The sequence below is a fragment of the Protomyctophum parallelum genome (assembly GCF_964188405.1).
Source record: "Protomyctophum parallelum genome assembly, chromosome: 20".
NCBI classification, from domain to species: domain Eukaryota; kingdom Metazoa; phylum Chordata; class Actinopteri; order Myctophiformes; family Myctophidae; genus Protomyctophum; species Protomyctophum parallelum.
The window spans coordinates 43,185,951-43,207,285 of NC_139718.1; the positions used below are offsets into that span (position 1 = coordinate 43,185,951).

General features: G+C 43.4%; 3 protein-coding genes across 4 annotated transcripts in view; 2 read left to right on the plus strand and 1 right to left on the minus strand.

The window, feature by feature from the left end:
- LOC310878550 (myotubularin-related protein 9) overlaps positions 1-2,856 on the minus strand; it is a 17,594-nt gene extending 14,738 nt beyond the window's left edge. Inside the window, exons 1-2 of the mRNA XM_083792887.1 lie at positions 2,673-2,856; positions 2,017-2,090 (exon numbers count right to left, since the gene is read on the minus strand). Of these exons, the coding sequence (XP_083649013.1) occupies positions 2,017-2,090; positions 2,673-2,789 (191 nt within the window). The 5' untranslated portion in view covers positions 2,790-2,856. The remainder of the gene's footprint in view (positions 1-2,016; positions 2,091-2,672) is intronic.
- Positions 2,857-5,334: 2,478 nt separating this feature from the next.
- Positions 5,335-10,321, plus strand: fam167b (family with sequence similarity 167 member B). 2 transcript variants are annotated; one of them, XR_014570880.1, is made up of 3 exons: positions 5,335-5,793; positions 7,493-8,413; positions 9,532-10,321. XR_014570880.1 is itself a non-coding variant. In XM_083792535.1 (2 exons), the coding sequence occupies exons 1-2, from the start codon at positions 5,422-5,424 to the stop codon at positions 7,754-7,756; spliced, it is 636 nt and encodes a 211-aa protein (XP_083648661.1). In that variant the 5' UTR covers positions 5,335-5,421; the 3' UTR covers positions 7,757-10,321. The 2 variants fall into 2 exon arrangements, 1 of the variants encoding a protein (XP_083648661.1); XM_083792535.1 differs by having other exon boundaries at positions 7,493-10,321.
- A 9,657-nt stretch (positions 10,322-19,978) lies between these two features.
- The window catches only part of lck (LCK proto-oncogene, Src family tyrosine kinase), a gene marked incomplete at its 3' end in the record, with an annotated part of 39,405 nt that continues 38,048 nt past the window's right edge, over positions 19,979-21,335 (plus strand). Inside the window, exon 1 of the mRNA XM_083792313.1 lies at positions 19,979-20,089. The remainder of the gene's footprint in view (positions 20,090-21,335) is intronic.

Genomic DNA, 21,335 nt, shown 5'->3' on the forward strand with positions numbered 1-21,335 from the left:
CACCATCACAAATCGTATTAAAGCTGTGAGGAACAATGCTCCCCTTCCGCTGCCCCTCCCAGTCTCATATCACACATATCACACATGTTCAGTTGTACAGTAGCAGGAAAAACAAGCAGCCGAGTCAACTGGCCTGTACACAGTAGTACATGTTGTATACAGTATGCGTGGGAGCTACTGTACACAGTAGTACATGTATACAGTATGCGTGGGAGCTACTGTACACAGTAGTACATGTATACAGTATGCGTGGGAGCTACTGTACACAGTAGTACATGTATACAGTATGCGTGGGAGCGAGGTACTGTATGTGTTTTTCTAGTACTATAGTATATGTGTTGGAGCCGGTGACTTCTTGTTAATTCACAAGAAGTCACGATTAGAGAACGCAGAAGAATAGTTATTTTGATCAGCGTTTGCCCGTTTTCTGCCCTAATGGTATACCCAACATCAATAGGCTGCAGCATGGGAATTGTGGTCAAAATCCGATTTCAACAACGGCAGAATATTCAATGTTGTGGGTCTGAGAGGCTATATGTCATCAAAAGTGCATGGCTCAAACGGCGAATAAATAATGGACCTTGATATGAAAAGGGTTGAAAACCACTGCTTTGGGTCAACGCGATGTAGCTGTATGTAGATGTACAGTATGCAATGCATGAAGCAAAGATGTCTAGAGAGAGAGAGAGAGAGAGAGAGAGAGAGAGAGAGAGAGAGAGAGAGAGAGAGAGAGAGAGCAGGAAGTCTGCAATGCAATGCAGCAGCATTATGAAAAGACACAGATTGTACACTATACTTTAGGCAGCTCCAGTGCTGCGGGGACGAGACATGAAGCAACACACCAGTTTCCTTTTAATCCACACAGCAACTTGAATTATGCCCAACCTTTGACTCTGGCCTGCTTTAGAGAGGACATCGGAATAGCCCAAAAGGTTTTCCACGCTGGTTAGAGAGAGAAGATTAGACATTAATCACACACCCAAAGAAGCACCTGCACCGCAATCACGGAACAGTCCCGTCAGCTTTCGTTTTGATTAGCTGTCGATTAGTTCATTGTCGAATTAGTGGATTAGTCCAAAAGGCTCCAGTCCTCTGTGTCAATTTATAGATCAGAGTGTAGACATGGACCGTAAAATTAAGGCAGCAATCCATTCCATAATGTCTTACCTGCGATTCGAACCCCAATTCCTACCACTCATCCACGATGCAATACCCACTTGACCAGGGGAGGTACACATATGAGCATCAATGCAGTATGTACTTGAAGATACACATCTACACTATTGTCTACATTTCTCAATGAGAGTATAGTAGGGACCTCCAACCTCGAAGTGCTAGTAGTTACTGTATATAGTAATGTAGGCCTATTAAAAACTAGTAGTAGGCCTAAGGCCAGGCTATGTTATAGGCCTACAATAGATACTACACTACCATAGATAGGCTATAAGCTATTGTAGAAAATAACATTTTTATTAATTACAATAAGTTCCGTTTTTAGATTTTTCAAAGGGACATTTAGAGTAGACAAGATTAGGCAAGATCAGACTCAGCCCTACAGACAGTGTACACACAATTTATAAGTTAACATTAATCATATACAGTAGGCCTATACATAATCAGACCGGCGTATAGGGTGGGCACTAGGGACATCTGACAAAATGTTGAAAATGGTAATATTTTGAAAATGTTTTTAAGTATACATGATTAGAATATGCTTAAACATTTGACAATTCTAAGGCTCTAATATTTCTACAACTGCTACAAATTGCTAGAAAACATGCAGTCATTTTGGGGGCATAAACAAGAAGTTGGAGGCTAACATGATAATGACCATTATCATCATTTATAGTAATTAAAATAAATACAAAAAGAAGAAACCCCGGATATCATCATGATGATGATGAGAAGGATGGATCGAAGCTCTTAACACTTGATCGTTTTTTACCACCACCTCAGTCAAACTCTTACTAAATGAAAGCCTGGGTATCGAGGCTATACTCTTACAGTCTCACTCACCTCTTCTCGATGGCATCGATGTTCCTGAGCAGCAGCAGGACCTGTCTCCGTCGGCAGCAGTCCGCCTCCCTGTCCTGGCATGATGCGAGTCAGAAGGAACCAACAGCCAGTGCACGGTGGAAAACGTAAGCCGCCTATACTCACATTTCTTCAGTGGCGTGCACAGATAGACACTAGGGGGTGCTAGAGCACCCCCTGCCCTTTTGGCAATTTTGCTCTTAAAAAAGAAAACTAAAAAAGAAAACTATTTTTTTCTTAATTTGTAGTGTGTGGACCATGGTGACATTGATCAAATCTTGATAAAAAAAACGCTTCTACTATATTATTTAGGCCCCCACAATCTAAAGCTATGTTTCTATGTCAGTGGTTCTTCGATTAAAGTAAAATAGCAGACCTACAAGCTCGTAGCGCGCCACTGCGCGCTATGAGCTTGTAGATCTGCTATTTTTCAATAGCTAAAGCACCAAAATGGGTTCCCGCCCCAAAATGCGCTGCACAAGGTGCCCTTTTTTCACTTGAGCACCTGCCCCTCTAAATGTCTGTGCACGCCACTGCATTTCTTATACTTTTCCAGAAACGTCTGGAATTCAAAATGTACTTGGAGTAAAATGACAGAAGTAGTGACAACAATCAACATCCTCGAAATGTATACTTACAGAGAACAGGAGATGGTGACCGGTGATGCACAGCGTGCCTCTGGCCGGCGGCTGGAAGGGCAGCCGCAGGACCACGTCCTCCACGTTGGCAGTCTTGATGTGCTCCGAAAACTCCATAATAATAACACTTTAACCTACAGCAAGTTAACACACCGTCTGGGTGCGTTGAGTTCTGCTGCTGAAATGTCTTCCGTGGAACTGGTAGAGAAACTTCTCTCTCTCTCTGTGTGTCTGTGTCTGTGTGTCTGTGTCGTGTGTGTGCGTGTGTGCGTTCGTGCGTGTGTGCGCGCGTGGCACGTGCGTAAAAGCTGCCTGTCATAGAACTGGAGAGGACTGAGTGAGGACGCACTGACTGACTGACTGTTTAAAACCGAAAATAAAAGATCTTGAGAAAGTTCCATGTAGCCCTTCCCCTTCCACTCCACTCATACACTCTACTCCAGTCCAGTAAACCTGATGTTGCTGCTGCTCCTGTTTGTTCAACTGATAAGATCCTATAAATAGTCTATAGAACAGACGCTCGTTGCATTCTGGTTTTATACACCTTCAAAACGCTTAGCTGGTGGAAAGAAGTATTAAAGAATAAAGAGACATCTTCAGGCAACTAAAGCAGAAGACAACTAGACAAGGAAGTATTTCTGTTTCCTCAGAATAACGACAGCTCTGGGCACAGGCTTCTAGCGACCTCCTGCTGTCACAATGAAGCAATGCTTTCTTTGTTTTTTCTCCACAATCTCTCTCTCCTCCCCCCCCCCTCTCTCACTCTCTCTCTCTCTCTTCTGTGCGCGCTCGTGCCCTCGTGCGTGTGCAGTGTGCACATATATCTACCACCATAAATATGTCACCATAGTATACATACATGATACACACACACAAACACACGCACACACACAAGCACACGCACACACCGTGGCAGTTCATTCAATTCAAATGAGCTTTATTTATGAGAGCTTTATTTATGAGAAAACATACCTTTACATTGCCAAAGCAATTAAGTCTCAAAATATAATAAAAACAGTTGAATGTCATATAGCCTATAGCTCGATCCCCATAGGGCCTACAGGGTATAAAGCTTTTTTAAACAAATGGCACCAATCTTTTGCAGTCACTTTTGTACAGCAGCATTTTTTCCCCCTCAAAACTATTTAAATAGTAGGCTATACAAAAATAAAACTCAGATTAAAATATGTGCAGTAGGTCTATAGGTAATAATACATAGGCTTACTCCATTCATTGTATTCCATTAATCCAACCTTTTATCGCAACGCTTCACAAATCTTGCTACACACGTGTTTGCAGTTTGCAGCATCTTGCAATGGGTCTGGTCCACAAGATTCGATACACCACCAAGATACCCATGTACCTGTCTAAATACTTCCTTAATGTAAACGAAGTCCACACCCACAACACCAGAGGGAGTGCAACAAACCATGTACAACCCAGATTCGGCACAAACAAGGGACTAAATTATTTTCGCTCCTATGCCACCAAAATGTGGAACGCCCTACCAACAGTCATTAAGACATGTGAATCCCTTGACTCCTTCAAAACCGCTCTCAAAGGGCACCTACGGATGGCTGCAATTCGAAACTGGCCTCTGTAAATCTGAATCCCCCCCCCCCCACCCCCATTTCTCCTCACTGTATAATGTATCTTTTCCCTTTTTTGCTTCCTATATGATGAATTCCTGTTCTGTTCTTTAGCTACATAGAAATGTCTATTTGTATGTCTCTAAATGTTTGTATGTCTCTAAATGTTTTGATGAATTGAACAATGTGGACCCTGTTGTAAACAAGTGTAATGCTTAATTGGGTCACAGTTAACAGTCTTTGTATTGAGTTTGTGCTTAAAATGTACTGTAAATTCTACAAACTGTTAATAAATATTTAAATCAATCAATCAATCACATAATTGGATTCACTTGTTGCAGCGGATTCATGGATGCCTGGCCGCCTGCAGTATGACATTAGACCACAGAGTGGCAGCATTTCCTCAACACTGGGGGGTAGGCCGTGGAAACTGACTTTTAAGTTATAATAAATTGGCTACAGCCTAGTAGACAGCATCATAACAGTTTCACTTCGAGTTCGAACCCAAAGGTAATTCACAAAAAAATATGACTTGTATGAAAGTTAACAGGAACAATATAGTATTTCAATTTTATTTCAGCCAAACCGTTTACAGAATTCAGCATACGTGACTTTATTCATGGATAAGTGAATATGAGTGAACTGAAATAATTATCCTACATGAAACCTGAGCAGTTGCGGTGAGTCCTTTTACTTTACTTGAGTATTTTCATTTATATATAGACAAATTTGCAGGCTATCCATTCAGCCAAGAGCAACTCAGAGCAATTAATTGCAAATATTGCACTTCTTATTCCACTACAAATATTTGACAGCTTTGCTGCATATAGAAAACACACATTAAATACGGTTTATTATTGCCATTTCATTTGCCACCAAGCAGCAGCACATTTAATTAAACCAACCCCCAATACCTCCAGAAGACACCGTCTGTTACAACATAACAGGGAGGCATAAAGTAGGCTTGACTCCGCTGGAGAGATATGGGCGGTCACTCAACTGCTCCTCATCTCCCTATAAATAAAGTTAAGGATCCGTTGCGCTGCACCAGACCTCCAGAAGGCGCACTGAACGCACAGCCAAGTCCAAGAAGACCGTTTTGCGCGCAGCCTCACGTTACAGTATAACTTCGTGAAATCGTAACGTAAACAAACTTCGCGATGGATTTTAAAGAGTTCGGAGGAGACGACTGCACCAGCTCCGAGGGAGAGGCCGAGGACCAGGACCTGGACAGCGTCAAGGCGCTCACGGAGAAGCTGAAGCTGCAGACGCGCAGACCGTCCTACCTGGAGTGGCAGGAGCGAGTCCAGAGCACGCCGTGGAAGAACATCAAGACGGAGGAATCTGACTGTCCGGAGCAGCAGCAGGAGGGGGGAGACGGCGCTGCGGAGTCCTCCTCCTGCGGACAGAAAGATGCTGCTGCTGTCAACGTGCCAGTGGTTTTAAGAGACGAGAACCAAGAATTGGTCGTACGCAACATCTGTGGCTTCGACACGATCGATGACGCCCTGGACTTTCTTAGAAAAGAACTGGTGAGTGCAGTTGACTGGGCCTGGGTGGGTATACGGTTTAACTTTAAAGGACCACTTCACCACTTTTCAACCTATCTTCATATAGCCTAATAGGTCCTCACTAGTAATGATCATGAAGAAATGGTGCAAATTTTTTCCTACTCGGTCTGTGGGCAGTTCAGAAACGGTCCTCCAGTGACATCATCGATGGGGAATACAAGCTAATAGAAACTGAAGCCATTGTTCTCACGATAATGAAAATCTTGTTTAAAAAAAATCTGTCTAATGATGATGTCACTGGTGGACAGCAGTTGTAGAATTCTAGCCTACAAAATCTAGGTCCAACAACAGAGAAATATTCTCTTTTCAAATGGGGGGGGTATCCCGGTCTGCACTAATACTTTTTGATATACATGAGAGAGCCATTTCCAACTCTTGAGAGTGTAAAGATGGAACAAAATGATTGCATGATGTAAGGGTCCATGTTGTTCCATTTGCACACTGTCAGGCAGTCAGGGTTAAATTGCAGGAATTTACTGTGCACATGCTCCGCTGTTGCCTTCACTAGAGTACTATGTTTACTACACTGGTGCTCGAGAACCAAAAGAGAAATTCTGTCCAGTCTGCCCAGGAATTATTTTTGAAAATTCATTGAACTTTTTTTTCTTAATTTTTTTCATTTGTGGGGGATTATTATTATAGATATTTACTCGTCGTGAGTTGTGACCCATAATATAGAAAAGTGTCCGCGACCCACGAGTGGGTCCCGACCCATTGTTTGGCCAACAGTGGTTTAACTATTATGTATATATCCTGAGATGCCTGCCTGGCCGCATACATACATACGCGGGTGAGTCAGTAGTCGCTCACCCTCATGCGCTCAATTCTACCAGCCTGTGCATGAATGCCATGGCTGACAAGAGTATGCATGACTTACCTCATTACCATGTCTGCATCCTAAAAACACACAATGACACTCATTGAAAGAGTACGGAGTGGACGTGTGTTCTTAATGCGGTCTGACCCCACTGCGGTAGATAGAAACGTCAGCCATTTCACGTCGACAACAAAAAAGACGAGATAAGAAATAGAGGCTACCTCACTACCGATATGGCATGCATGCGTCAAAATGACACTTACACTACAGTGACCTCCGGAGAGTTCATTTGACTCTGACTGTTATACCCGTTTAAGTAGTGGTTCTCAAGGTGGGGTCCGAGGACCCCCAGGGCGAACGATCATGTGGGGCAGTATAGTTGGCGATGAGTGGCTTTCACCTTGACCACAAGCTTGTATAGATCGGCCTTTTTCTCCTCTTTCTATATTATTATATATTTCTTTTTAATGATTTATTTTGCAGATTTCGCCTTTATTTTATATTTCTTATAGAGGGACAGAAAGTAGGCTGACAGGAAAATGGGGAGAGAGATGGGGGGGGGGTGACATGCAGTAAAGGCCGTCGGGAACGGGAGTCGAACCCGCGGCACACTGCCAGACCCGGGCCACCGGCCAAGGTGCCTGGACCGCTGAGCCACAGCCCAGGCGATATAGTAGCAATGGTCTTTTTTCAAGTATAAAAAAAGGTCTTGAAAGTCATTCAATTGTCACTTCACTGGGTAAATGCACTTGGCCGACAGCCCCCGGCAAACAACCACACTAAAGGTGACACAACTATTATTATTATGTATATCATTCATTCCCGTATTTCCTCTCCCTCCAGAGGGAGATGCAGATGCAGGACAACCGGCTGGCGCGCCAGCTGATCCGCCTGCGCACCGAGATCTACCGCATCAAGGTGGAGCAGGTGTGCCACCGGCACAAGGAGATGCTGGACGACGCCACCTACGAGCTGGAGGAGTGCGGCGAGGAGTCCGACCTGCTCTGCGACATCCCCATGAAGGCCGCCTTCGCCCTGTCCACGCCCCTCAAGCACCTGGGCCTCACCAAGATGAACATCAACTCCAGGCGCTTCTCGCTGTGTTAGACTGGGCAGCTTTCCTTTTCGTGGGTTTATGATCCGGTTCGGGAGCGGATGATATCGCCGCGTCATGTTGTAGTCATTGTTTTGTAGTCATCAGGCCCTCTAAACCCTCTAAACCCATTAAAAGCGCGACTCGCACTACACTGCAAGGCTTTTATAATGGGAAGGTATATAATTCTTCCGGTTTGAGGGAAAGGATGTTCTGGTTTTAGACGGTTTCCGGCCTGATGACTATACAAAACAATGACTACAACATGACGTGACGATATCATCCGCATCCCGACCTGGATCACGCAGCAATTTAGTAACACGGAACCACGCTTTCTTCTGAGGTGGAAAGCCTGGTGACGCGAGGTTAGTGTTATACGCACCAAGGTGAAACATCAACTCCAGGCGCTTCTCGCTGTGTTAATAGGGACTATAGGGAGCAAGCGCAGCACCGCGAGAACCACGCAAGGCAGAGAGGATGGAGGTCACATGGAATAAAGCAAAAAATTTAAATCTCTAAATCTCAAGAAAGACCATTCATGTTTCAGGAAGTCGCTTCTCTAAACTTGTATTCTATTGCTAGTTGGATCACTTCCATCATGCCAGGCTTCATTCTGGAGTGGACGAGTGCTTGCCAGACCCCAGACGTGAGACCTTGTTCAAGGACAGAAGGTCTGCCGTGTTTGTTGAGCCTTGTCTGGGTGGGCGAGCATGCATGCCTGTGCGCGCACGCACACACACACGCACGCACACACCTCAGAGGGTCCTTTATACTGACCTGTACCAATATTGAACCATGACTGCTCAGGTATTGTCTGTTATTTCTACTCTCGAGTCAGGCTGTGATTTAGGGAAGGTGGGACGCTTACGGATAGACAGGCCATTTCTTTTAATGTAAAAATAAAATTGGATACCGTACACATAATTTTAATATGCACGGTGTGTCACTAACAGACCTAGATTCACCTTTCAACTTGATTATCCCCAAAATGACTGGCTATCACGGGTTTTGTATCAATTTGTAGCATTTTGTAGAAAATCCGGCCTTAAATTTAATAAAACACTTTTTATGTAGAATATTTGGCCCCTCATTTGTAAAAAAAAAAAAGAAAAGAAAAGAAAAAATCATATATATTTTTAATAATAATAATAATAAAAATATGTTCCCACTTCCCAGGGGCCCACTGCTCCAGTTACCAATTGCTAGCATCAATATGGGTTCAATACTGTTGTATCCCACTGCATTAAAAAACAAAAAAAAACAAAGATATGTGCCCTGCAGGCATTGTAAAACACTGAAGAATAAAGATGTTGTACAGCATTCAAGACAATGCACCCCTCTTTCCCTGGGAAGCGCCTAATGTTCCCCGCACAGAAATATGACTGTATGCCAATAGATTGACCGTGCCTGAGAGAGCATAACTTAACACGGTCCTGATAAAACTCCACGTCAGAAAGAGTGTTCTGACCTCACTCATTGAGGGGTCAGAACATTCTTTCCCTCCGCTGCTGTGTGGTGGTCCGGGCCTGGACCAGCGCCAAACGGGCGGCCTCAGAGGAAGTGAGCATTCTCACACCTCTCCTCCTTCGCTGACCAAAAATAACAGCCAACCCAGTAAGGGTCATTATTTCACTGCAATGACGGGCAGCGCACCGTGATTTCCATCACAATGTCCGCATGCCACATGAGCACATGCAGATTCCATGGAATATGGACTGGTGATAAACCTTTTTGTATTGTGTTGCATGTCAGGCATTCAATTGGTCAAACGTTTTTTTTTTTTTTTCAGGTAGACTGATTTTCACGGAATTTCACACCAGCAGCTACAGTGGTTTTCCTCTAAAGCATCTTTCCGCTAAATGGGTGACAACACAAACAACATAGTCTCCATCAGTAATGATACTTTAAAATGTAAAAGTATTATACTTGAAAAGTGCTCATCACTTTAAAGTTTAAATGATGAGCACTTTCAAGTATAACAATGTCTCAAGTACTTGCGTAATTGTTGTATAGCCATATCTATGTTTTGTACATATTTAAGATTATGTACGCATATTAATATGTAATATCGTCTCTGTCGGGTGGAAACCTCATATGTCCAGAACTGTTACTGTACAAAAGAAAGTTATAATATGGAGATAAGAGGTTCCTGGCCCGACAACAACCCATGATATACTGTACAGTAGCAGCTTATCCACTGTTATAATAAAAGAGCTGATTATTATATTAATAAGAAGGCATGGTGTGCCGACAGAAGCTTGGCTTGAGGCTTGGTTCTATTTGCACACTCTGTGAGTTACAATAACACCGAGGACCTTTTTTTTGACGGTGTATATCCCAGAGAGATATAATGGGCCGGGGGTCTGTGTGGCCTAATGCAATGAAACTGAGTGGTCCTAATAGATAGATAATAAATAGTGATCCAATGGATGGATGCATTTTACAAGACTGCAAGTGAAGTGAATATAACAGCAAATGACACTGAACAATTTAAAAGTTGTGCTTTTTTTTTTTAACCCTCCACACTGTTGCACAAGCACCACAATGTCCTTATGGATTATGTTTATTCATTTTGTATTAACACGTGTCTGTCAAAAATGTAGATAAAAAATAATAAAATAATAAAAATAAAGCTATTCTATTCGTGTCATTGTCTCTACCCACCTGCTTCAAATGTTCCATATGTTATACTTTAGCTATTGAAAAACAGCAGCTCTATACAAGCTCATAGCGCGGCACCAAGTGCCGCGCTATGAGCTTGTAGATCTGCTATCTTTGAAAAACAATGAAAATGTGGTGCAAATCTTTCAGAGCGAACGTTTTTTTAACTCAAATCCCACTGATATAGAAGCATTGGTTTATCAGAAAAAACTGTTTTTTAGAGTCGTCCTCACGTAAAAATGAGATAAACATAAAAGTGTCATGCTGCAGGGATTCACACCCTCATTAGCATGCACGCACGCACGTGCACACACACACAATTCAATTCAATTCAATTCAAAGGGCTTTATTGGCATGAGAAAACATACGTTTACATTGCCAAAGCAGAAAGAACAGTACAACAATACAGCAATACAATCAAAACAAAAACAAAAATTATGTACTTTGTCAGATTCTTCAATAGATCAACTTCTATGTTCAAGATCACTCGATGCAGGTATAGTGCAGGCATATACACAATGATTAGTCTTTACGGTGGTTGTGTTCCATTTGATATCCTTCTCCTATCACAGCAACTCACAAATCTTGCTGCTGTGTTTGCACATTGTTGTACTTCGCCCAGCAGATATGGGAGTTTTTTGTCATTGGTCATGTTTTCAAAATCTCCGTGTGTGGTTGTAATCTGTGGGAAGTATGTGTCTCTGATGTCTTGGTACAATGGACAGATGGTTAGGAAGTGTAGCTCGGTTTCCACTTCATTTAGTGTGCAGTGGGTGCATAGTCTGTCTTCTCTCGGGATACAGGTCTGCCTATGACGGCCTTTCTCGATCGCGAGACTGTGCTCACTGAGTCTGTACCTAGTTAAGATTTTTCTTTGTTTTGGGTCGGTCACAGTGCTCAGGTATTCTGCCACTGTGTATTCTCTGTTTAGGGCCAGATAGCATTCTAGTTTACTCTGCTTTTGTGTTGCCACTTTCCAGTGTGTCAGATAGTTTTCCTTTTGCTGTTTTATAATTTGGTTTAGTCCAATGGGTTTTCTATCTCGTGGCTCTGTTTGTGTTTGTGCCCGGAGTTCCAGGGCCAGCTGGCTGAGGGGGCATCTCTCTAGAGTTTCACTGTGTGTGAGTGCCTTGTTATGGAGTGCATCTAGGTCACTTTCTTTTAGGTGGTTGTAGAACTTAAGTGCTCTCTTTTTTATTTTGATTATGAGTGGGTATCGTCCTAATTCTGCCCTGCATGCATTATTTGGTGTTTTTCGCTGGGTACGGAGAATGGATTTGCAGAATTCTGTGTGTAGGGTCTCGGTTTGGTGTTTATCCCATTTTTCAAGGTCATGGTTTGCTAATGGTCCCCAGATCTCGCAACCATAGAGGGAAATTGGTTCTATCACAGAGTCCAGTATTTTAAGCCATGTTTTAATTGGGATGTCTATTTTGATGTTTCTTTTGATGGCATAGAATGCCCTTCTTGCCTTGTCTCTCAGGTCCTTTACAGCTTGGTTGTAGTTCCCTGTGCTGCTGATGTTTAGGCCAAGGTAGGTATAGTTTTTAGTTTGTTCTAGTGGGATTGTATTTAGGAAAAATTGGTGGTTTTGGCGGCTGGGCCTTTTTTGAAATATCATGATTTTAGTCTTGGTTAGGTTCACTGTCAGGGCCCATGTCTGGGAGAATTTGTCTAGGAGATCGAGTTGCTGCTGTAGTCCTTCCTTGGTTGGGGACAGCAGCAGCAGGTCATCTGCGTAAAGTAAGCATTTGATTTCTGTGTTTGCCAAGAGGATGCCTGGAGCTGTAGATTGTTCTAGCGTTTTTGCTAATTCGTTGATATATATGTTGAAGAGTGTTGGACTCAGGCTGCATCCCTGTCTAACTCCACGGCTTTGGGGGAAAAAGTATGTGTGCTTTTCGCCTATTTTGACTGCGCATTTGTTGTTAGTGTACATTGATTTTATGATGTCATAGGTTTTCCCCCCAATGCCACTTTCCAACAGTTTGTACATCAGACCCTCATGCCAAATTGAATCGAATGCTTTTTTGAAGTCGACAAAGCAGGAGAATAATTTGCTTTTGTTTTTGTTTATTTGGTTGTCAATTAGGGTGTTGAGAGTGTAAATGTGGTCTGTTGTGCGATATTTTGGTAGAAAGCCAATTTGTGATTTGCTCAGGACATTGCTTTCTGTCAGGAAATTTAGAATTCTGTGGTTGAGGATCATGCAGAGTATCTTTCCGAGGTTGCTGTTTACACACATACACACACACACACACTACAGAGCAACTGGCTGAGCAAGAAACCAAATAGCCAGCGCAGAGTGCCGAAGTCCTGACGCCACTCCATCCCCTGGGTCACAGAAGTTTTCCTCTGTGGAGAATAACATTGGGTCAACATAGAATCGTCTCATATAAGCTTTGTGGTCCAAAAATAAACAAACCGTCTCTGCGATATTGTTGGGGTGGGGCGTGGGGGATATGCTCTGTATTGTTTATGACAGTCAGTTACTCATATTTCATACAGTCTGTTTCTGGCGAAAATTTAACTAACTCAGCGGCGGTATAACGTCAGCGCTTTCTTGCCATCAGTGGATTCTTCATATATTTATTAATTATTTAAAGAAGTGTAAATTACATCAGACTTCTAGTGCTCTAGTGTAGTCATTATCACAAGCGCGCCACACACACACACACACACACACACACACACACACACACACGCACACACTCAGTTTTTTACATTCTTTTGTCAACAAAAACCACACTGTCAGAGACACATCCACACTTACAGGTTGAGGCATGTGGAGCGCAGGGACGGATTAACCCACACAAGGGCCCCTGGGTCAGCAAAATTTTTTGGGGGCCCCCTAGTGTGCGTGCGCTCAGACGTTTTCCAGTTTTGATAAAATGTTTGACCTAAATGTAACAAAATCAATGGCCAATGAAGGTCCCCAGGAGCTTTTTTCAGGGCCTCAAACCCATTGCAGAGCATTACATTTTCCCTGAAGGGCCCCTGGGAGCCAAGGGCCCCTGGGCCCAATGGCTAATTTGGCCCTGGTGGAGCGAACTGGCGACCTTCGGCACTGGCTCAGGAGGTATAGATCGGCCGCTTCGGAACAGGAAGGTTGCCTTTTTCGATCCCGGGCTCCCCCAGAGTCGGTGTCAAAGTGCCCGGACCTGAAACTGGGAGGTCGGAGGTTCGATCCCCGGCCGGGTCAGAGTCATACCAAAGACTATAAATATGGGACCCAGTGCCTCCCTGCTTGGCACTCAGCATCAAAGGGTTGGATTGGTGGGGTCAGATCAACCAATCAAAATGATTCCTCGAGCGCGGCACGGCTGCAGCTCACCGCTCCTTAGGCTGCGGCTCACCGCTCCAAGAGATGGGTCAAATGGGTCGGAGAACAAATTTCACTGCGGTAACGTGTGTGACAAATCGTACGACTTTGACTTTTGACTTGAGCAAGACGCTGAACCCCTAATTGCTCCCAATGAGCAGGTTTGTGGCTTGCATGGGTTCGTCCACCATTGGTGTGTGAATGGGTGAATGTAATGCACAACGTTTGTAAATGAATAAGCATTGTAAATTGGATAAAGGCGTTATATAAATGCACCATTTACCTTCTGATTCTCAGATGGCCTCTCTAACCTCTCAGCTACAGCATCATTGGGTGGATCTTTGGTCCCCATGTGGATGGTTACAACACACACACACACGGCACACGCACACGCACACGCACACGCACACGCACACGCACACACACACACACACACACACGCACGCACACGCACACGCACACGCACACCATTTTAAATGGACATGACACGATGATGGACATAAATTACATCACTGATGACGTCAAGGAGTACAAAAAGCACAAAAAAGCACACAAAGGTCTATTGTCACGAACGCTATCGTACGCAGGATTTGACAGACGCTGTGTGTGTGTTGGCACCTTAAGGCCTTAATTCTTTAGTACCGGTATGTGCTTTCTGTTCATGTTTCCCTGCCCCGCAGATGGACTGATCTTATTCCAACAGCTTCCATTTCAGCATTGGGTAATAGTATACAAGAGCTGTTTTCCAAACACTGGCTCACGGACACATTTCTACGGGTCGGACACTTGGGACACTAACCCAGGGGGCTCGGGAGTAGACGTTAAAATGACCCCCAGAAGTGTGGAATTCCGCTTTAAGTAGTTAGACAAAGCCGGAAAGGGCGCACACCAGTATTGGTTGAGGTGCTGGCCTAAGGCAGTAAATAAGTAAAAATGAGAAAAAGGCCGCACACACACACACGTAGCCACGATGCTGTATATTTATTGAATCCAATTCAATAAATATACAGCATCGTGGCTACGTGTGCGCGGCCTTTTTCTCATTTTTACGCTTTAAGTAGTTAACCATTGTTGTTAACTTGTTACGTGTATCGACTGAACAGTACAGCGCCCGGGGCCCGTGATCGAACACAAGACCAGTCTGGCAAAACGACCACCCGCGTCAAGAAAGCGGAGCGGAGAGGCTCTATGCACACAGAATAACCAATTAAATACCTAATTCCGGGCAAGGAACGTAAAAGGAGAAAGGCCGTCAGATTCGTCACACTGGGTGGCAGAATACACATTAAACACATTATTGTCTCCACCAGGCCGAAGGCATGTGGGGAGAGTATGTTTTGCACTCCGTCCGTCCGTGTGTCCGTCCGTCCGTCCGTGTGTCCTTCCGTCCGTGTGTCCGTGAGCAGCTAATCTCGGCCACCGTTAACCCGGTCGATGCCAAATTTTGCACACACACTCCCTGGATGCCAACGATGAACCTCTGCCCCAAACTTTCCAGAACGGCCTGTTATAGCGCCACCAGGAGGCCGCTTTGTGCAAAACAAGTTTTTGCACAGTACACCTGTCCAAACATCACGCAAATTGGTACACAGTCTCTCTAGAGCCATTCAACGAAACCGGTCTTTCAGATTTCTCACACTCCATCCTGATTGGTTAAGATTGGCTTCCAAAGTTCACAGGAGTGCTCAGTTTCAAACAAAATGCTGCAAATCATGAACACATCGCGTGATTTCCGTGAAATTGTGCACCCACATTCCCACTAGGCCGAGGACAAAATGCCGAAAAGTGTTTTTACCTCTAACTGCACGGATCTGTGGATAACTTTGTATGCCAACTCCCTAGAGGCCAAGGAAAAACCTTTGCCTGGAATTTTTCACATCTGCTCTTTATAGCGCCACCAGGAGGCCGACATATGTAAAACACATTTTCTATTATTACTCCTTCAGATTTTATCCAAATTTCACGCAAATCGGTACACATGATCTCCATAGTCATGTGATCAAGGCAGGTTTGCTTGATTTCTCATATTCCATCCTGATTGGCCACGATTGGCTCCTACAGTTTTCAGGAGTAGCCCGCTTTGTACAAATCGCCACAACAACTTTTTCTAGTTGTCTGCTGTGTTGCTTTGTCGATGTGAACACTCACTGTGTCATTTTATAGAGGTGTCTAAAGAGCACCGAGTATGTTTCTGAATGTAGTATCGACGCGAACCAATTTCTGTCTGGCATCCAAACCTTGCGATACCTCAAGAGACAGAAACGATACCTGCCGCTGTTTCGATGCCTCAATAAAAGGATGTACTGTGTGTGCACATAGAAAAGCAAGTGATTAGAAAACAACCTGTAATGTCTTCTTCTACGTTCCTGAACCGATTGTATGGCAAAGGTCGCAATCGTCCATGACTATAGTGTTTGTTCATGAGCTGGTCCATACACTGCCATGTATTTCACGGAATTTCCGGTGTGAGGTTTGCCACCCATGGCGCTGTAGCCTGGCAAATAAGCCAGACTCAAATCACACGGTCAATTTGTTTTTGGCAATGGCTGATTTGTGTCTGGCGCATCCCTGGCGTTCAGTCACATGATCTCACGTCCCTTCCTTTCATTACGTTCCTTGCTTCCGGGTGTTACCGATGATAGGCCTACTAATTAAGGCTCTGTTCTATTTAGTGTACAATGGTTCTCAAACCTTTCAATTTCAAGGACCCCCAACTCTGAGAGTGTACCAATGGAACCAAATTCTATTTTGGTTCTCTTTGTTACACACCCGTACAAGACCATTTGGAACCCACTCAAGGACACCTGGTGTAGCAAACTGTTTGACCAGAATGGAACAGAGTCTTAACTTGTATCAAGCAGTATAGGGAAGGGGGCCCAAGTTCTTTCCAAAATGGCGTACAGTATGTGCATATAGAGCCCATTCCCTCGTGTGAGCAACGTGACAGTTCTCTCTTTTCAAAATCTTTTTATTCAGGTTTTTTTGTAACAGAAGCCCAGGGGCACGTATTAAACCGACGTATAAAATGAAACTAAATCCCCTATCCCCCACTCCTCCCACCCACAATCCCAAGGATAGTCGGAAAAACAAGTCTGGAGGAAATACAAAATAAATAAATCTATATACACATATACACAAAAATACATGCATTAAAAAAAGATCTGTTGTGGTTTGGCGTTGGCCGAGGCATAGGCACGGCACGGCACACTATGCAGTTTGTGTGTTGTGGTGGAATGCCATAAACGGGCCGCCAGGTCTTGTAAAACTTTCTCTCAGAGCCGGCAATTGAAAACCTTAACATCTCCCAACTGGAGACAGGACATTATATCACGAAGCCACTGACGGAGCACGGGCGGGGCAGCATCCTTCCATTTGAGCAGAATGGCACGCCTATAGCGAGCAACAAGGCAAAGTCGACCATACGACACTCTATGCGTGTTAGAGGAAGGTCATCCCTTCCAGCAGTTCCAAGGATAGCCACTAAGGGATCTGGGTCTAGACTTTGATGTAGAATGTTGGATAGAGTATAGAGCACCGAAGTCCTGACGTAACTCGCTCATCAAAGGATGCAAAGCTCCCTTCTATAAATAGGTCTTTAAACCATTTGATGCCCTTCCCATGCCGCAACGTGACACTTCTGACACCATTGTGATGACTGCTATAGGGTTTACTTCTCCAGTAGACATATTGACAAGCTTCTTATAGGAACAACTTCACTTTTATTAACTTCATCTTAGCAACACAGCAACGACAGCACAGCCCGCTCTTTCTCACCTGGTGCGCAGCGCGCTCTACCCCCCCCCCCCCACCCCCCCCCCGCGCGCATTCCGTGTCTTCACTGTACATTTCGTGACATGTCACAACAGCTTCGTATTCAATCAGAAACGCTCGCAACATTTTGTTTTGCCGCATCACGTGCAAACATGGGTGAGCTGAGCGGCACGAACAATGAACTGAAGAGATTCTCAGCTGAAGCTCATCACTTCTGATTGCCTATAACCATGTCAGCACCTGCACTTTGAAGCAGTGGAGGTGTTGGAACGTTTTCCGCGCGCTGATAGTATCTCCGTGAGATTGCGTAAGCTGAATATGCATGTGATCTCCAACCACATTTGGAATTGGTGGAAAACAGGAATACCCCGGGCCTGGGGGTGAATGCCTCATTAGGGTTTCCCAACAACAGATAATAATGACTACTGTTTTATATCAGTGGAGAATCACTTACCACATACAGGCTGTAAAAAAAGGGGGGGGGGGGGGTTCTCACACTGTGTGTGTGTGTCCTACACCAATCAGCCAACAACAGTATTGTGTATGGCCATACTAGTATATCTGTCACATCGATCAATGACAACTTTACTTTATGTGTGAAATAAATCCTATGAATTATGAATTGAATAATTAAGGACACCAATGGAAACATGCCATAGGCTTTCTTGGGTTTAAATTCTCTTAGCAGACCTTGTATTGAACTGTATACCTTCCTGTGCTTTTTTTCTGCAAACTGTTAATTAATAAAGAATTCAATCAATAAATCAATCAATCGATCGATCGATCAATCATCTCAGATCCATTCCATATATTTGGGCAAGTCTCACTGCTGGTGGAGATTTGCCCTTCACTGAGCACACCTTTCTAATTTAGCTAAATGCACTTTTCTGTTAAAAATGTCAATATGACTGGAAACTGTTAACAGTATTTAATTTGATCGTTTAATTTGTGCTCTCGAGTTAGTACGTCATGTTCTTGTTTAATGGAAAAATAGTTAACATACATAAGTGGTCAAATGATATGCAAGATATGGTGTGGCAAAAAAAACTAAACAATGTAAGCACCTATTTCTGTGCGCTTCCTGTGAAGATGGGTCCCACTTCCTGTCAGTGCGTGCACTGTAGCTGCAGTCTGTCACCGCAAAAGAAAGCTCTGTGTTCCAGTGTTGTGTTGTGTTGTGTTGTGTTGTGTTGTGTTGTGTTGTGTTCGACGTGAGCGCACGTTACAAACTATCTGAAAGGAATTCTGAATTCATATCTCTTGAACCCAGACTACTGACACAACAACACCGACACCTCCAGTTATTATGGGTCACAACAAGAGAAGAGACCATCAACTGTTTGGTTTATATTTTTGTTAGTGAGTGAGACAATAATACATATACATTCAAATCAATACAGAGTCTGTGGCAGACACCGTAGGACGAAACATTTCTTAATAATAAGCCACAGGTTACAAAAGCGACCAGAGACAAACCAACCACATTCACAAACATAGCATGGTGCTTTTTTCAGAGCAGCAGACCACCACAGCACAGCACAGCACAGGAAACGTGACGTTCATAAATCAATCAAATAAACACTTTTATAAGGACCTGCATTTTGTAAACGGAGCTCAAACAAATAATTGCAATATCAGTCTATCTACTGTGTGTACAGTGTACGTGGCATGATCGGGACACTCTGGAATACATTATTTTGGTTGAACGTTAACAAAATTGTCACAATCGACTTGTGACACATTGTGACCGTATGCTATTTCCAGTTTCGGTTGTGTGACGAAGAATATAGTAAAGAGTGCGTGATTGATTCATACGGATGACCTCACGAGTCCTGGCTTGAGCTTTGATCACCGAACTTTGTCAGACATAGAGTTAGATAGAGTAGGTAACATGACCTCCGGTTGTGATCTGATGATGATACACAGTCACCTAAGGGTATAGTTGTTCTCAACGCAGGGTAAAGATACACATTTTTCTGTGGACAGACAGGCGTATTGATGACCCCTGCCCACCGTTAACGTTAACGTTATAATGTTCTGCCATCACAGGGAAAAGTACAGTCTTTAACAGTGGTGCCAGTTCACAATGCTATAGCACACACGCACGCACGCAAGCTGCGTATTGTGACACACCTGTTAGAAGAAGACTGCTGCGAGCACCAAGCCTCAACCTTTCAACGACAGGAAATGCTCTCTCTGGGTAGTTAACTCACCACGCAGGCAGCACACACACACACACACACACACACACACACACACACACACACACACACACACACACACACACACACACACACACACACACACACACTGCACACACACAACCACGCTGATGATGTCAGTCAGGACATCATCTTCCTACCTAGACTGCTGCAGGCGTTAGAAGAAAGTATCCCCCGGGTGTATATATATATATATACATACATATATGCTTTAAAATAGTTATATTCGCAACAAAATTTAATAAAGTAATATATACTCTGCGAGCGGCGTGCATTATTCTGGTCATGGATAAGAGTGTTTCGGCTCCAGAGAAGTGAACCTGTTGCGGTTGGACCTTCGGTGCCAAGACTTTTCATATAAAGAGGTGAGAGTGAGAGTGATTTTAAAAGATTTTTTGATTGATCAAAAACATGTCAGTATATGGATATGATTGGTGTGCAGAACATGCAGGTTTAAAGCAAGAGTCAATCTTTTTTTTAAACCCCAAATAATGTGTGTAGATGGTTTTCTCATTTGGTCAAAAAATTAATATAGTTCACTGACTGACTGAACATGGGTGTGAAAATCATGCATGACAAAACACTTTCCTAATATATGCACAAGACACAGGTATGAGTGTGGAACAAACAATAGGCTCGGATCCATTTTCTCTCTCGTCACATTGGCGGAAATGTATTATTCACTGTGTTCCCACACATTCTTTTAACGATTCATTTTCAAAGCATTTCCAAAAGTATTTCATCCCGTATCCAGGCCTGTAGCACTCATACATACAGTGCATTTATGAGACGAAGGTGACAGTCACCCACGTGACAAAAAGAACAGATCTACAAGCTAACAACGTATCAGAAGTAGCACATGCATTCCTTCACGTAATGTTAGACAAAGACCATGTATTTTGTTGCTGACTGACAGAAGAATCTCCATATTTTGACTGTTTTTGTTCGTGAATCATACTACAGTCACACTCAAAAGCATCTAAAGTAGCAGATCTACAAGCTCCGCGGGGAGAGATGCGTTTTGGGCTTGACCATTTTTTTATTTGAATCCTGAAGAGAGATAAGAGTTTTCCACTCGACAGAGACGATAGCCCAAGAGTTGCAAAAAAACCCATTTCATTAATTCAAAACCTTTTCTGATTTCAAGTTATTTCATTTTCCAGGACTTTCCAGAACCCTGGGTTCAATAAAAAAAACTTTTGAATGATCGAAATGTCACAAAATAATTTAATTTTACATTCCAGCACGCACGATACGGAATGTTTTCTCATCCTTCAAAAAACACTGCTTTTGTTGTGCTTCAAAAATAATATTTGATGGGGAGTGGATCATGGCCACTGGGTTACTACTGTACAAAGAAATTCATTTAAATCGATAAACACTGAAGGATGTGCCACTGAAGAGTGGCACGTGCACACAACCAAGCATAAACAGACTTGTCTTTTAGTTCTACTGGCTCTCTTCTCCACTAGTCCCCTCCCTAACATTATAGTTAGGGAGTTTATATTTGTTGACGGAATTGTCAATATATTTAGTCTTAGTTTTAGACATCATATAGCTTAGTTTGTCAGTGAAAGAAAGCTAGTTGACGGACATTCTTCGTCATAGTCGACGAAA